Below are 17,843 nucleotides of genomic sequence, written 5' to 3' on the forward strand. Positions count from 1 at the left end.
TCGATAAAATCTTCGCACTACCAAGTGTGTGCGCGTGTCTGCGTTCGATTTCCGCTCACGACCAACAACACCAGTGACGATTATCTGAACCGGTCATGGTCCTACCCTCGGTCGCCTCAAATGAGTACCTGGTGTGGTGTGTATACATCACGACTGGGGAAACAAAGGTGGCCGGGAGTAGTGTTTGCTACCCACCCGCTTGTGTGCCGTGCCGGCCTTTTTAGGTGCTACTCGCTAACAGCACTTGCCCCATCAGTCTGTTGAGCCTATGCGGGGAGATCTTTGTCTTTGTTAGTTTCATGAATCCAGCTCAAGCCGCTTTATAGACTGCATTGGTAAATTGTATTGATATCTCTCCGGCTCCGTGCGCAGTGATTGGTTGTCGTGGTTGTGTTCACAGCCCTGTGAGCGTCTGGGTTCGTCCGTGACACCGTTCGGCATGCGCTGCGAGATTCAATAACCCCGCGAGCACTCGTTAGAAAACGTTAATCGATGACGACGCCGCCTGTAATTGTAATACAGTAAACACCTTGGATTGCGAGTAACTTGGTCTGCGAGTGTTTTGCAAGACGAGCAAAATTTTTTAAATAAATATTAATTTGATGAACGAGCGAGGACTTGTAATACGAGTAGTACGTGTTTACGCTTTGTCTGCCGAGCGTCACGTGATCACAACTGATACAAGTGTGCTTTGGATTACAAACACGTTTTTGGAACGAATTATGCTCGCAATCCAAGGTTTTACTGTAATTCAACGGTGGGTGACGACACTATTTATTTAGTTATTTTTACGCAAGTACGCCACGGCAATTGACGTGAAAATCTCAAGAGCATTCCGTTCCGGCCAACGGCCGCGATTCGACAACGCCGTCGTAATCTTGACGGTCGAATTATGGTTGTGATTTTTTTTTGTAAACCCAATTAAAATCCGCGGTCGTTAGCGGCGCGTTCGCGTGACACTTGGATGGCGCGGGAGCAGCCGGGAGCAGCTGGGAGCGGCTGGGAGCGCCGGGCTTAAACCCGAACAAGGAAGCGCTTCCCGAGTTCCGGTTACCACAACCCCGTCTGCTACGACCTGGGACGTGAACAGACAATTCTGGGCGGGCGTGACGTCGTTGACGACTTTTGTGAGATCCGTTGAACTAAATACATAATATATATAGCCTTTCCTCTTACCCGTAAATAGGGATTCCTCTTAACCGTAAATAGGCCAGGGCGGGTAAGGAGGGCGGCATTGCTGCCCTTCTAGGGGTGGACGCAGCTGGGGTTGCCACCTGTCCTGGCGTTTTCCAGGATCGTCCTCTTGTGGTGGAGGCAGCTGTGATGTCTTCTAAGTCCTACGAAGGGGGGGGGGGGACATTAATGGTCCCGGGGTATTGTCAGATGCTTCGTAGTAACGGTAAGAATAATACGACCATAGTGACGATGATCCACCACTCCAGACAATGCGTTTGCGTGCAGTTCTCCCCACTTGTAGTGGTTTGAGACGTTGGTCTGTCCACGATGTGACCCGTTTGTTTTTGACCTTAAGAGTTTGCAATCCAAGCTGCGGCAGCTGATATTAATGAGCAGCGCAGCGGCTTTCTCCGATTGAGAAAATAGTTTCATAATTGCATCGTTTTTTTTGCTGCAAATAATCTATTTCACTCTGATTTTTGTGTCTCTCTGGTTTGAGCAATAATAATTTGATCAATATTCACTGCTTTCTCTGGCCCGGGTCAAGGCAATGTGACTTTACTCGAAGGTTCGATTTGTATTGGATCAACTTTGCAAGAGTTACCGTGACCCCATGTTAAAGACGAACAGCAGCGCTAACGCAACAGAGTAAGTCCCTAGTGGCAACGCAACTTTGCAATGAATCTTCATTGATGTTGGATCAACGTTGCAAGAGTTATCGTAACCCCGCGTGACAGACGGACAGGGCGAGTGCACAGAGCAAGTCCCTAGCGGCAACGTAACTGTGCGCAAAATTTTCGTTCATATTGGATCAAGGTTACAACAGTTATCGTAACCCTTCCCCCACAACCCCCCCCCCCCCCCGTGTTTCAGACAGACGGACAACGCTTAATGTAAAAGCATTTTCAACCGTAGTTGGCAAGCGTTGCTAAAGAATTTGATTCTGGGATGGAATCGCGATCCTGAACCGTGACCATCCATGGAGTCGTGAGTGGTGTGTGGGAGGGGGGCATCGAACCGGTACCCCCCGCCGCCACCCCCCTCCATGAAGGTATAACGGTAGTAGGCCTGATTGTATCTTATTCATGGTTCTTTCGAACCAAGAATATGAATCCCTGCAGTCACGAAAGCTTTAAATCGAAATCTGATTGTATCTTATTTATAAATCCTTACCTTGACAGCTGCCTGAATTAATGACCTCTGGGACCAGTTGGGTTAAGTGTATTTTTATACGACAGGAAGCTTAGGGGGGGATTGCCTTGGCTCGAAGGTTTTTGTCGAGGTCGGACCAAGGGTGGAGGTCATGTCGCTCAGCGACCCTGAGCCAGTGGCAGAAAGTCCACATTCCTCTACCGGGGACCGGTCACGCCATGCGATATGAATGACCATTGGCTTTCCACAAAGTGGTTCTCGGTTTGATTGGGTTGATGATGATAATAATGAGCATAGGTTAATCAGGGTTGAGGTCATGAGGTAACCATCGCCGATGCTGCTGCTGGTGACGTACCGCAGATATTTTACGACAGCGAATTCAATTACAACCTAATGAATAAAAAAAAAGCGTACGTCATTTACCAAAGAAAGCCTCACAAACAAAGTCTCAAGTATTTTTTTTTCAGCAGGATCCTGGCCGTGAATTCCTCTTAGTGCAGTGACGAGAAGGGAACCGTGGAACCCGGAGAAAACCCAGGAACCATGCGTGCCCGAGGAAGAACCTCTGAATGATACTGAACAGAAATTTGCGGACTTTCGGCGGCGCGGTTATCCATCGGAATTTGGAAGCGCGTGCGCGCTCTCGTACAGCGCGTTCGTTTCAGTGCGGGTGTAACGAGACAAAGATCCCCCAGATATTCTTCACAGACTGCTGGGACAAGAGCTTAGCAGGGTGTTTGAGTAGAATGGTGCGGGAGGATCCCAGCATGTGGGCTCGGTGCTGCACCAACAGCCGACGGTGCGAGGCTGCGGCTGCCGGCTGCTGCTGCGGAGGTTCCCGGTCTATTTTAATATCAACATTGGCGTCACACGGAGCTCCCGTCCGCTGTGTGTGCGTGTGTGTACGTTGAACCGTACGTAACCAACCTTGCTAATCGGAGGTGCGGGGGAAGGACAATCTAGATTTAAAAGTGCGTAGCTCCCAGTGGGCTTCCTAATATGGGAAGGAAGAGCGTTCCAGATGGCCAGCCAAAATCCGCCGCCATTGTGAGGATGGCTGGATTCATCTTCTTGGTTCTTTCGGTAAAGTCACGTAGAATAGAAATAATAAAATAAAATAAAATATAACATAATAAAATAATTAATTCAGCCTCTGTCTTCCCGACAGACCTGTTTTTCACCTGAGGACGGCTGCTTGTGTTGTGGCCGAAACGTCGTGAGAATTATTTTATTATGTTTGATTTTTATTATTTTATTATTTCCATTCTACGTGACTTTACCGAAAGAACCAAGAAGATGAATCCCTGCAGTCACGAAAGCTTTAAATCGAAAGGATGGCTGGAGTTCATGGTGACGGTCGGTAGTCACCGCTTCGCTTTGAGATAAACGAGCCTGCAAAGATATGCGCCGGCTACGTGGAGGGGGGGTGTGGAGAGACAGACAGACAGACGGAGGACACTTCGCTTAGACGGCTTCGTGTCCCGACTAACTGCCGCTATCATTAACAAGAGCTCTCTGACGAGGAGACGCGTTTGGGTGTGCGTGGCGTCAAACACGAATGCAGGAGGCCCGTGGTTGTTGTTGAGGTGAAGTAATACCGGAGATGCTGCTAAGCCGTGTGTCGCTTTGCCGGACACAAAAAACCAACCCCGCGTCCCGAACGCCAAGTCCACGCTTCATTCGCCCTGACCTCTAACCCGTGACCCCTGACCTCACCCGTGACCCCTGCCCTCTCACCCCAACGCTCTGCTCTGCTGCCTCTAACCGCGCGCCTCTTCCTCCTAACCCCGTGTGTGCTTTTGCTGCTTCTCATTTATATTGAAAGCCACTTTCATTGCTTTGGCTTCCTTTTAAATTTAATTTCCTTCTTCGTGGTGGTGGTGGGTCATGTGGTAATATATTTATATTTTTTAATCATTACCATTGCTGCTTTTGTATATTTTTTTTTTAACCCTGGTGGTGTTTGGGTCTCTCCCTCTCTCTCTCCCTCGTCTCTGTCTCTTGTGGTGACGGTGGCACTCTCTTCACATCCATTCCCTACACTCCCTGCTGCACCCCTCCCTCTCGCCATCCCTCCGTGCCCTCCCTCCCTCCCTCCCATATCTATTCCCCGCTCTCCCTTCCTCTCTCCCTCTCAATCCCTCTCGCGATCCCTCCCTCCTGCCCTCCCTCCACATCCATTACCCTACCCTCCCTTCCTCTGACCACATCTATTTCCTCCCCTCCCTCATCAATAGTTGGCATCCCTCCTCCCCACCCCGGGTGCCCCTCCTCCTCCGCCCCCCCCTGCCCATTCCGACGGCCACCCCGACCTGGAGGCAGCCCCTCCCTCGCCCTCCCCCCCCGGCTCCCCGACCTCCTGCCTATCGGGGGGAGGGGGCGACTCGCCCCCCAGCTACCCCCGAGAACCCTGGCTCAGCGTGGGGGGCCCCCGTTCTCCCCGAATCTCTTCCCCCCGCTCGCCGGGCGGTGGGGGTGGTGGGGCCGCCACCCTTTCAGGCCGAATCTCCGGCTTCCTATCGGGCCGGCTGGGGTCGCGACCCCTCGCCAAACCCTCCAGCCAGGCCGCGGTGAGCAACACCATCACAGCAACAGCAACCACCATGACCACCATCGTCATCATCATCAAACAAAAAAATGAATGGCTAAATCGCTGAGCACTGAACGTCTCATTGTTGGGTCTTCATTGGCCATGATTGTCATCACAATGATAATCACCACCATTATCATCATCACCATCACAATGGTTATCATCACCATCATCACCGAACCTCCGATTAGCAAGGTTGGCAACGTACGGTGCTAAAGAAGTTCAACATACGTACAATGATAATCACCGAAACCACCTTGATCATAATCAGGAGTAGAAACACGACACAAATTCTCTCCTGAAACCCTCTCATCGTGGCACAGCAAATCTTGACTTTGGCATTCACCTCCTAAACACATTGCTGCTGCCATACACAAGAATTGAATAAAATTATCATCTTCACCGCCACCGTGATCATCATCATCATAATTGCCATGACCCAACACCGCGACCAACACCATCACTTTCATCATCAACACCACCCCTATCATCGCCACCAACAACACTATCACCACCGCTACCAGGATCACCACCACCATCACAATACCCTAGAAGGGAGACACTCGGCACTGCCATCTCCTGGCCACTCGTAGCCGCACTCCTACAACGCATGGCAAGCTGTGCAGGCGGTCACCCGTCCGAGCAGTCACCAGGCTCAAATTGCCTTAGCTTTTGAAATATAACGAGATCGGGCGCATTTTGGCTAGGAGATGTTAACTACCTTGCCTGGTATACAGGAGGTCGTGGGTTCGATCCTGACCCTGACGCCTGCTCTATATTTGGAGTTTGCGTGTCTCTCCCTCTCATCATCATCACGGTAGCTAGAAGATGTTAACTACCTCGCCTGGTATACAGGAGGTCGTGGGTTCGATCCCGACCCTGACGCCTGCTATATATATTTGGAGTTTGCATGTTCTCCCCGTGATGGAATGGATTTTTTTCCGGGTTCTCCGGTTTTTCCCTCCACATTTATAATCAACAACTCTACGCGTTTCGAGTAATTGGCTGCTATAAATTTCCACACGATAAGCCACTTCGTTGAGCTATCATTTGTGGCTAGGTCGCTTCTGAAAAAACACTACATAGCTCAATGGGGCCTTACCTGGCACGAGTGGTCGGTGATGGCCCAGTTTGCTAGTCCAAGCCTGACCCCCAACTCCCACTGCCTGCGCGACGCGACCACCCCCGTCACTCCCAACCCACCGCTCACACTCCCATCAATCGCCCTTGTGTCCGGCAAGGCACAAGCAGGTTAGCAGCTGTGTAGGGGACTCCAGCTCGACTCTCATCCGATTGCTTGGGTGATCGGTCACTGTACGGTTTGTCGGTTCAGTTACAGCACTCGAATAATCCGGGAACACGAAAATAGGTTGGAAAGCAAAATGAGTCTCAACCTCTGTTCCCCCACGCGGGGTGCCGCTGGACGGGAGGTGATGGGCAGGGGCTTGGCGACCTCGTCGACATCATCAGCCGTGTCGCGCTGGTTTTCCCGCCTTCGTTATCCAGTTTATGAAGTTGTGTTGATAAATGATGACTCCATTACCTCTTGGAGAGGACAGCGCTGTCAGCGGGCAGAGGACAGCGTCGAGAGGCGCCGTTACAGAGTGAGATGGTTTCTGTGTCACTGACGGTTTGTGTCGTCTCGTCTCGTCCTGTGTCGTGCTGTGTTTGTGTCTCCCGATCGCTGATCTTTCCTGTCCGGCCTTCGCTGTGCGACACTGTCTGCCAGTCGTGCGCTCACCCATTCAACAGCAACAGCGACAGCAACTTAAATTTACATCGCGTCCCAAGTGCAATCGCTGCTCTAGGCTCTTTTCTTTATAAAAATGAAAAAAGAATTAAACGCTGCCATAGATTAGAAGAGTGGAGTGTGGAGGCGAGGGGTCAGAGCAAGGCAACATGGGAGAGCGAGAGAGAGTGAGAGCAGGACCAAGAGTGAGAGAGCGAGAGAGAGGGAGTGAGAGTGAGAGAGAGCGAGAGAGGGAGAGTGGGAGAGAGGGAGAGTGGGAGAGAGGGAGAGTGGCATCATGGCACAGCCAGGCACGAATCAGCCAGGGACCGCAAAAGTTGCCAGCAACAACCAGGGCAGCCAGGGACAGCCAGCAACAGCCAGCAACAACTCGGATAGCTCGGGGGTAGTTAAGGAAGCCAAGACTGCATTAACTGATATAGTTGTGAGCAACAAGTTGTTACGCAAGAGTACGTTTTAGAGCAGGCGCCATTGAGCTTGCTATTTGCATATTCTATTAAATGACCTGCGCACCATTGCTTGCAGAGAGGCCGTCCTTGCCAATTAAACATCGGGTAGTTCGCTTGCATTGGTCCGCGCCAAGCTGACAAGACGCTGGATGTCGAAACCGGTCCACAAATGGTCCGCCTGTATGCGATCCAAAAGCCGCTGATGAGATGCACTCTAGAAAAAATGCCCGTGCGGCCGATGGGTTTTGTGTGTAAAGGAAATATTTCAATATTTACAAGTGCGTGGCCTGTAGCATATGTTATAAAGGGGCCCTAAATAAAATAAAACACTTAAATATTAAAACGCACACATTTTTTACTTGCATAGTAAAGTAATTGTATTTTTTCATTTGCTATACAGCCAGATAATACGACAAATCGCTAACCTTAAACACCCAGTCGTTCATAAAAGTTGAAGGCGGTATAGTACTATAGTAATAGAGCAAGTGCAGAATCACTGAACTGGAATTAATAGCTTGAAAGCATTTAGCGCGGCGCCCTTGTAAGTGCAGGGCCCTTAGAGTTATGCCACTTTTGCTACTAGGATAATCCGTCACTGTATTTTCTTATTATGTGGAGACACAACAGATGGGTGGGGTGAGGGGGGGTTCATGGTAATGAACATCCAATGGTGTTACACAAACGCTGGGGTTTGTTTTTTATTTTTCCCCCACAGCCCGTTATCATAGATGTGTCGGGAGTCTGGGTTTGTTGACCTGTCTCCTCACCTTCCTGTCCCGTCTCTACGCCCCTGAAAGCTCCTTGTCTGTCCCTGTTTTTCTTGTCTGTCCCTGGCTCTCTGGCAATCAGAAGAAGCTCAGTGTGAAGGGGGTAAGGCATCATCCGTACGTCCGTGCATGTTTATCCGTCTCTTGCCACGTTCATCGTTTGAACGCCACCCCCCCCCCCAATTCATCCACCCCACCTTACCAGCCCCTCCATTATAACCAGGGCTTCATTTCAGCCAGGTCCGTCCCGATCGGATGTGAATATCGCTCCCTTCTCCACGGCGCGTGTCCTTGATTTAAAAGGAGTCAAAAGTGGTTTTCCTGCAAGTCCCTGAGCCGTTGATGGAAATTCCATAGTCACGTGGTGGTGGGTAGGTGGGGGGGGGGTCTCTCCATAGGATGGAACCCACTACTCTTTGGTTTTTTTGGTAAAGTCACGTAGGTAAAAATAAAAAATAACTAAATTAAATCACGTTTCGGAAGCAACACAAGCATCCGTCATCAGGTGTAACCGCTTCCGAAACGTCGCGATATATTGATTTATTTTATTTTGTTTTCACCTACGTGACTTTACCGAAAAAAACCAAAGAGTATGGATCCTTGCAGTCACGAAAACTTCAAATCTAGGATGTAACCCACTTTTGACTTCCCCCACAAAGTGGTATCTATTTTATCGATCACTCGCCCCAGATGGAGGGGTGATGGGTTGAGTCAAAGACAAAAGATTTTAATTTCACGGCCTTCCAATTGTGAGACACGCACTCGCCCCTACTACTGAGCCACAAGGCCGACCTGAGTTGCCTCATTTAATTAGCGAATTGCAACCCTTCTGTGCTTGCTTTCAGTGATTGTTTTACGTGTTTGTGATCGTGTGTGATTGGCAATTATTGTGGGGAGCGGTAGTGTAGCGGTTAGTGTGTTGCGTTACGAACTTGGCGACCCGGGTTCCATTCCTACTCATGGCAAACACCAGTGACGATTATCTGAATCGTTCCTGGGCCTCCCCTAGGTCGACTCGGCCTCAAATGAGACAAAGGCAATTGGACGCGGTGTTGGCCACCCACCCCCTCGTGTGCCGTGCCGGCCTTTATCGGTGCTCGCTAACAGCACTTGCCCCTGCAGTCTGTGAAGGCTATGTGGGGGATCTTTGATTGGCAATTATGAGATTTAGATGTCGCCTTGTCATCTGCGTCTTCTTTTTCGTCTCATTTTGCCAGTAGTGGCGGGGGGGGGGATTTATTAAATTGAAATGAAATTATTCGGATTCATGGCGATCTGCTAGTTTTCAAAACGAACATCTGTGGAGCGGTTTAGGCTGTGAAAGAGGCCTTACTGATTGTGTGCGGATCCATGGTGATGGCAAGGAATCGTTTATGCAGCACATTGGGTCGTGATTCTTCATCAGTTTTTTGTTCTGCTGCTTCATGAACAAGCAAACTAATTTGTAAACGTGCTTGTGCTTTTTGGTCCGTGTGCGCGCACGCACGCACGTACACTCACGCCTGGGTGATCATTCACACTCGCGCTCTGCACACGTGGAATCACACGTGCACGAGTACTCAACGCACTCGCCCACGTGTGTGACTTGTGTACACTCACTCACGCACACACCATCACACTCACTCGCGCACTCCATCACACTCACACTCACACACTTCAACGCACTCAAATCACTCACTCACACTCACGCACTCAAATCACTCACTCGCACACTCCATCACTTACTCACGCACTCAATCGCTCAAAATCACTCCATCACTCACAATCACTCATACAATCACTCCCTCCATCACTCACAAACTCACACTATCACGCACTCTATCACTGCATCACTCACTCACTCATTCACACACTCCATCACTCGCTCACATACTCACGCACTCCATCACTCCATCAATCACTCACACACTCCATCACGCTCACACTCGCTCACGCACTCCGCCGCTCGCGCTCCCAGCCCGTGCCGTGCGAGGACCAGAGCCACCTTCCCCCCGAGCAGCGGCGCAAGAAGCTGCAGAGCAAAATCGACGACTACAACCGCGACATCCAGAAGGAGGTGGAGCAGAAGTACGTGCCGCCCTCGCCACCGTGTGCTCTATCCACTGCTGCATGGACGCCTCGAGCGAGCCGTCGCCCGGTCTCGCGGTCCTCCGATGCGGCAGTGCATCCATCCGCTGACATATGTCAGCGGTTGTCCTGCTGTGTCCGTGCCACCTGATGAAGGTCGCTTGTGTTGCGATCGAAACATCGTGATTTGTTATATTTGATTTTATTTCCAACTACGTGACTTTACCGAAAGAACCAAACAGTATGGATTCCTGCAGTCACGAAAGCTTCAAATCACGATTGCATCCATCCAATCGGCATCACGATTGGCCTTGGTTTATCCACTGCTACATGAAGGCTTCCCCAAGCAGTTTCCATCTCTTGCGGACTTGCAATGTGATGGGTATCGTGCGCCGTGCCCGGCCTTCGTAGGTTTCAGCCGTTTGAGTCGCTACGGGGCGTTCTTTCTTTGTCTTGTGCGCGCACGTACGTTAATGTGTTGCGTGCGTCTGTCCTTACGCGTTCACACGTGTGTACATGTGTGTATGTGTATGGATAGCGGTGGTGTAGCGGTTAGCGTGCTGCACTACGAACCCGGCGACCCGAGTTAGATTCCCGCTCATGGCCAACATCAATGACGATTATCTGAACTGGTCATGGGCCTCCCCTAGGTCGACTCAGCCTCAAATAAATACCTGGTGCGGTGTGTAAACATAACTACTGGGGAGACAAAGGCGGCCGGGCGTAGTTGCTGGCCACCCACCCCCCTCGTGTGCCGTGCTGGCCTTCATAGGTTCTCGCTAACAGCACTTTCCCCAACAGTCTGCTCAGGCTATACGGGTAGCTTTGTCTTTGTGGGGAGCGGTAGTGTAGTGCTTAGAACTTTGCACTACGAACCCAGCGGGGCCGTGTGTGGTGCCGGCCACACCACCGCACTCGTACACCACCAGGGGGGCGGAGTTGGTGGTGGGCATCTTTGTCTATTGTGTGTATTAGGTGAGGCTGTACAGGGGGGGGGACCTCTGCCTCTGTGTGTGTGTGTAGGGAAGCGCTGCACAAGATGAAGGATGTGTACGCGCGGAACCCGCAGATGGGAGACCCCTCCAGCCTGGAGCCCAAGCTCAGCGAGATCGGCCATCGCATCGACCGCCTGCGCCAAGGCCTGCAGAAGCACGAGGTGTGACCACCCCCCCCCTCCTGACTCTCCCAGCTCTGGCCCTTGACCCCCGTCTATTAAAAAAAAAAAAAATCTATTTATTTTCTTGCGTTTTTTCACACTTTGAAAGAGGTCAACCCGTTAGCTCTGATCGTGTGTCCGTCCGTCCGTACCGGGAGTAGGGTCACGCGAACGCTCGTAAAGGCGATCCAACACAAACCAAACTTTAGTGTAAAGTTGCGTTGCTCTTCAGGACTTTATCACGGGACTCTATCATTCGCATTTGCTCTGCAACACGGGGGGTGGGGGGGGGGAGCCACGACAACTGCCGTAACGCTAATCAGACACGAATTAAACTTTGGCGTGCAGTTGCGTTTGCCGTTCGGGAATCGCCGTCGAGAAAATCGGCAAAACTACGGTAAATCCGCTCTCTCCCTGCCGCCGCCGCTATCCTCGCCCGCTCCCCCCGCCCCCCGTTGTCTCGCCGCGGCCTCCGGACGCACCGCGACGTGAGCGCGCCACCGTTAGAGCCGTCGAACTTGAACTCTTCCCGGACGGCGACGCAGAATCCGTGAGGGCGCCGTGGTGTTTTTTATCGCCACCACCCCTGCCAAAATCGCGCTCCGCGAATGTTTCATTTCGTCGTTTCGTTTTAATTCGGTCGCCAAACCCATCACCGCTCCCACTCCCTCCCTCCCTCCCCCGGCTCTTACGACCGCTCGTCCACTTGGGACTCGAGTTGTCCCTTCCATCTAAGTCGTGGCTGTATAACAGAAACAAAGATCCCCAGTTTAGCCTTAACGGACTCTAGGAGCAAGTGTTGTACGCGAGTAGCGCCTACCAAGGCCGGCACGGCACGCGAAGTGGGTGCGTTGGCCAGCACCACGCCCGGCCGCCTTTGTCTCCTCTCCCTTGTGGCGATGTTTACACACAGCACCAGGTACTTATTTGAGGCTGAGTAGACCTAGGGAAGCCCCAGGACCGGCTCAGATAATCGTCACTGGTGGTGGTAGACATGAGTGGGGCTCGAACCTGGGCGGGCCGGGTTCGTGGTGCAGCTCGCTAACCGCGACACCACCACTCCCCACCGTGACCGCACTCGCGCACAGCAAACACTCACGCAAGCACTTACGCACGCACTCACGCAAACACTCACGCACGCACTCACGCAAACACTCACGCAAACACTCACGCAAACACTCACGCAAGCACTCACGCACGCACTCACGGAAACACTCACGCAAACACTCACGCAAACACTCACGCAAGCACTCACGCACGCACTCACGCAAACACTCACGCAAACACTCACGCACGCACTCACGCAAACACTCACGCAAACACTCACGCACGCACTCACGCAAACACTCACGCACACACTCACGCACGTGCGCGCATTGATCCTCCACTCAGCAGTGGTACAGCCCGGTACGGCTTTCTCAATCAGCCCCCTGGGCTCCGGGTTGGATTTTCCTGGCTCCCGCTCTCTCTGTCTCCCCCCCCCTGCGCCCACCCTCCCCCTCCCTCCCCATTGGTATCGTGAGTTGAGCGGTTGGCAATTTCTTTTTTAATATATATCCGAGGCCGTTCTGAATGTTTCATTCGGCCGGGGATCTGTGGAGAGGAGCCATCCCTTGGCACGTGGTTGGGGCCCAGTATTTATTTCATTCACCACCAGAGAGTTGATGATGATGATGATAGTCCAATCCCCAACCAGGTGCTCTCACCAAAGACACTTGGCAGCCACTGAGCCAGTGGTGGTAATTCCACATTACCATGGCGGAGGGCCCAGTCTATCGACGGGGTGACCAATGATGGACGTGTGTTCTCTAGTCCACGTGTTCCTCTCTCTCTCTGTGTAATTCCAACGCTTCTTTGCATTTGCTCTGTCGTCTTCATTACTTGCCAGGCTCCTGATCCGTACGTCATCACAGCTGGTAGTACGCACGCTTTAAAAGGGACGCTTTTGTCTGGGCACGCTGGCTAAGTTGTTGTTGTTGTTCTTTTCCATTACCAAGTTCCGTTGTCTTTATGGGCCAAAAGCCAACCCACACCAGGGCGCGTAATAGAGACAGCGGTGCCCTCAGTGGCTATCGGTGCCGTTCCCGCTCGCTCACTCGCTCGCTGTTTTAATCTCCCATCTGGGGTGAGTTAGTGCGCTAGTGCGCCGTAGTGTCAGATTTTGTTGAATTTGCGTGTGCGCGCGTGTCTGCGTGTACTGGCTGTGTGTGTATGTGTGATGTGGATGCGCGTTTGCACTGGATGTGTGGGCGTGTGCGCGCGTGTTGTAGCTGTGCGTGTGTGTGCTGGCTGTGTGTGTGTAGTGGATATCTGCGCGCACATATTCTTTGTGTGTACTGGTTGTGTGTGCGCACATAGTCTAGCTACGTGTGTGTGTGTGCTGGCTGTGCGTGTGTGTTGGCTGTGTGTACGTACATTTGTGTGTGCGCACATAGTCTAGCTACGTGTGTGTGTGCTGGCTGTGTGTGTATGTTGGCTGTGTGTACGTACTGGTTGTGTGTGCGCACACAGTCTTGCTACATGTGTGTGTGTTCTAGCTACGTGTGTGTGTGCTGGCTGTACGTGTGTGTTGGCTGTGTGTACGTACTGATTGTGTGTGCGCACATAGTCTAGCTACGTGTGTGTGTGTGCTGGCTGTGCATGTGCGTGGTGTGTGAGCATGCCACCCACGCCTGCAAGGTTGCTATGCAGCCCTGGCCGTGTGACAACGGCTTTCTCTCTCGCCGCTTCGCTGGGTAATAAATCAGTTCCTGTGCTTTGCAATGAAATGAGAACAGGAAAAATGTTACAACTGCCCAGCTAGAACCGTCACTGGTGAGGCCCAGTGTCCGTGCCGAGCTTCCACTCGTGCAGTCGCGCAGTGGTTAGCGTGCTAACCTACAAACCCGGCAACTCGAATTAAATTCTCGGCCCGGCTCACTGTCTGTGGCTCGCTATCGCTTATACGGTGGTACAGCGGTTAGTCATAATAAAGTTTTTTGGGTTAGATCGCGTCATTTATAAATATATCGCAACCCTCCACGTGTTAAACTGTACAGCGGTTAGTGCGTTACACTACGAACCCGGCAACCAGAGCTCAATTCCGAGCCAGGCTCACTGTCTGTGGCTCGCTTTCACTGATGCGGTAGTGCAGCGGTTAGCGAGTTACACTACGAACCAGGTGACACGAGTTCGATCCCCCGCCAAAAACGTGGACGGGTGATTTACTTCTGAAATTGCAGTCCGAATTAGGTTTTACACCATGGGAAGATGGAGCGACGAAACGAGGTCACGGCGCGGGTTGGCGAGATGGATAATTGCATATCGAGAGCGTGGCAGATGTGATCGTGTGCGAGTGGGTGGGTGAGTGAGTGAGCATGAGTAGGTGGAGTGAGCTTCAAGGGGCATGGTAGCCACGGTGGTGGTAGTAGCGATAGCGAAGGGCTAAGAGGAGGTGACGGACCACCGGTGCGTGAGCGACCGAAGTGAGCCAGCGGGTGCAGGTGCCTCAAGCATCTGTGAGAAAGAGCTTCATAGCTCATCGGATTCCTCCAGCATGAATAAAGATTCTGATTCTGAAAAAAGATATATTCTGAACCAACCTGCCTGCTTTAGCTTGAATTCTACGATCATCTGACGCCTGACTACGACGATGACGATGATGATCACGATGACGATGATGATTACAACAATGATGACGATGATGATGACGACGATGATGACGACGATGACGACGATGATGGTGACGATAATGACCACGATGATGACGACGATGATCGCGATGACGATGATGATTACAACAATGATGACGACGATGATGACGATGATAACGATGATGACGATGATGACGATGATGATGATGATGACGACGATGATCGCGATGACGATGATGATTACAACAATGATGACGATGATGATGATGACGACGAATGACGACGATGACGACGATGATGGTGACGACAATGACCACGATGATGACGATGATGATCGCGATGACGATGATGATTACAACAATGATGACGATGATGATGATGACGACGATGATGACGATGATGATGGTGACGATGATGGTGACGACAATGACCACGATGATGATGACGACGACGACGACGATGATCGCGATGACCGTGACAAACCCCGCATGGCCCCCCTCCTCACCCCTGTGCCCCCCCCCCCCCCCAGACGTGGCTGGCGGAGGCCGAGGGCCGTGCGGTGGGCAAGGCCGACACGCCGCGGCGTCACAGCAGCGTGCTGTTCGAGCAGGCGGGGTCGCCCAGGTCGGGATCGGCCAACGGGCCCAGCGCTCGCGAGAGGTAACTACACTAAAACAATTACCAGGTAAGGCCCCACTGAGCTGCAATGTAGCTCTTTTTCAGAAGCGACACGGCTATCACAAATGACGGCTCAACGAAGTGGCTGGTCATGTGGAAATGTGTAGCAGCCAAGTGAACGCAGATTGATGCTAAATGTGGAGGGAAAATCCGGAGTACCCAGAGATATATCCACACGACCTCCTGCATATCAGGCGAGGGAGATAACATCTCACCACCCGTGGCGCTACTACCCAAAGAAAAAGATCCCCCGTGTATCCTTAATTAACTATTGGGGCAAGTGCTGTTAGTGGCGAGCAGCAGTGAAGGGCGGCGCGGGGCGCGAGGTGGTGGTGTAGGCGGTGGTGTCCGACACCGCACCGGGTACTCACTTGAGGCTGAGTCGACCTAGGGGAGGCCCAGGACCGCTTTACATATTTGCCACTGACGTTGACCGTGAGCGGGGAGCGAACTCTGGTCGCCGGGTTCATAGCGCAGCACGCTAACCGCTGCGCTACCACTCCCCACGCACGCACGCACGCACGTCACGTGAGCGTGTACAAAGACAAAGATCGCCCTTACAGCCTTCGCAGGCTTTTGGGGCAAGCGCTGTTGGCGAGTAGCAGCGATGAAAACGGGCAACGCTACCTGAGGGGGGTGGTTGGCCAGCACCATGTTTACACACCGGCACGCGCATCTGCTTTCATAAACCGCCTGCGGTCCACGCGGGCGGTTTCAAACCCCGTAACAACCCCCCCCCTCAGTGGGCGAGGAGCATCTGCATGGCAGAAGCGACGCGCGAAGATATTTCACCAACGCATTCCCCCGATTGACCGGTCGCCGACCGCCGCAACCGCCGCTCTCGCGCGTACACTCCCCCTATAGAAGCCGCGTGCCCGTGCCGTTACCCCCGTACCCCTCCTACCCCCCTCGAGCAGTCCCGACGGGAGCTACACGGAGGACCACAGCCACAGCGGCGGGCACACGGACTTCGACGACGAGTTCGACGACGACGCGCCGGCTATCGGGCGCTGCCGGGCTCTCTACACCTTCGACTGTGAGTGCCCCCCCCCCCACCCTTAGCTGCCCCTTACTCCTCCCCCACTCTTACCCCCCTCCCCCGCCCACCCTTTCACCACCATCGCTCCACACTCACCCCCCTCTCACTTCTGTCTAATAATAATAGTTCAATTTGTAACACGCGCAAATTTGCAGACGTAGTGGCCGCAACTCAGAGGCGCGGAGCCAAGCTCAGAGTCGCTCGAAAGCACGTGATTGTAGAGGTGAGTTTTTAAGTCTCTCTCTCCACACTCACCTCCCTCTCACCCCCGTTTCTCTCCTCTCTCCACCCCGGCTCCCCCTCCTCTGGCTGCCCCCCCCCCACCCCTCCGGCCGTTTCTCCCCCGCCGCGGCGCAGCGGAGAACGACGGCACGGTGCCGCTGCACGAGGGCGACTCGCTCGACGTGCTGGAGGAGGACCGCGGGGACGGCTGGACGCGCGTCCGGCACGGCGAGCGCGAGGGCTACGCGCCCACCTCCTACCTCGAGATGCTGCCGCCCGACCCCGGCACCTCGGGCCATACTTCACCCGAATCCGCCGGGCAGGGCGCCATGACCTACATTTGAGCGACGACGACCGCCACCGCCACCACGGGCCCGGCGCTTTGCTCCCGGGAGCGGGCGGCGAAGTTGACGCGGGACAGACGAATTCTGGGAGGTCTCGCCGCGGTTCGCGTCCGCGCCGTGAGGTTTTTACCGAGACTCCCGTCGAAAGGGGCCGGAGTCGTCGAGGCGGTTCAAGTCCGCTGCTGCTGCTGCTGTTGCTGCCTGCGGTGGGTTCAGACTTTTGGACGTTCGGAGGAGCGTGGAGCAAGTTACCCCGGCGTCCGCGGCTCGTTGCAAATCACCGACTGCTTCCCAGCGCGTCCCTTGGCGGCGGAGAAAAGGGGGGGGGGGGCGTAGCTTTGGAAGTGCGCAGGCGGTGCGATCGCCACCCCGGGCCCCCAACGGGCCGGAAAGGTGCCGAGTCCCCGTCGCGTGGTTTACGAATCGCCGGGGGAGGTGGGGTGGGGTGGGGGGTCTCGTCGCTTGCCGAAAGGGTCGCCGGGGTCACTCGTGAGGATGGGAACGCCTGTTTCTCCGCCGCCCTGTCGCCGAAGCCGCACACACTGCACAGAGAGACTCGCTGGCCGGTTGCAGAACGGCCGGGGCTGCGTGGCGGACCGTGCCAGGCTAAAAAAGAGTGACTTGTACCGTGTTTCCTTTTTGTTTAATTGTTATTCTCTTCAACTGGCAAGGGACAGCTGATATACATAGCGCTTATCGTATGTCCCACAAATAGATGCAGTGCCCGTATGTACCCAGTACCAATATATAACGACGCCGATGATGATTGTGACGACGTTAATTCTCAACCGCCGTAGGAAACACATATCACCAGGACCCGT

At 53.2% G+C, this 17,843-nt stretch overlaps 1 protein-coding gene across 4 annotated transcripts in view; it reads left to right on the plus strand.

Annotated features, from left to right (window-relative positions):
- The window catches only part of LOC133354636 (formin-binding protein 1-like), a 74,646-nt gene extending 57,473 nt beyond the window's left edge, over positions 1 to 17,173 (plus strand). Inside the window, exons 10-15 of one of the 4 annotated variants that reach the window (XM_061571655.1) lie at positions 4,566 to 4,898; positions 9,842 to 9,951; positions 10,975 to 11,107; positions 15,269 to 15,399; positions 16,332 to 16,453; positions 16,814 to 17,173. In XM_061571655.1, coding sequence (XP_061427639.1) covers positions 4,566 to 4,898; positions 9,842 to 9,951; positions 10,975 to 11,107; positions 15,269 to 15,399; positions 16,332 to 16,453; positions 16,814 to 17,022 — 1,038 coding nt within the window. In that variant the 3' untranslated portion in view covers positions 17,023 to 17,173. Of the gene's footprint in view, positions 1 to 4,565; positions 4,899 to 7,966; positions 7,988 to 9,841; positions 9,952 to 10,974; positions 11,108 to 15,268; positions 15,400 to 16,331; positions 16,454 to 16,813 lie in introns of all 4 variants that reach the window. The other 3 variants (XM_061571656.1, XM_061571657.1, XM_061571658.1) reach the window with 3 other exon arrangements.
- Positions 17,174 to 17,843: the final 670 nt, after the last annotated feature.

The sequence above is a fragment of the Lethenteron reissneri genome, chromosome 48 (assembly GCF_015708825.2).
Source record: "Lethenteron reissneri isolate LAM-NWPU_2019-01 chromosome 48, ASM1570882v1, whole genome shotgun sequence".
Taxonomy (NCBI): Eukaryota; Metazoa; Chordata; class Hyperoartia; order Petromyzontiformes; family Petromyzontidae; genus Lethenteron; species Lethenteron reissneri.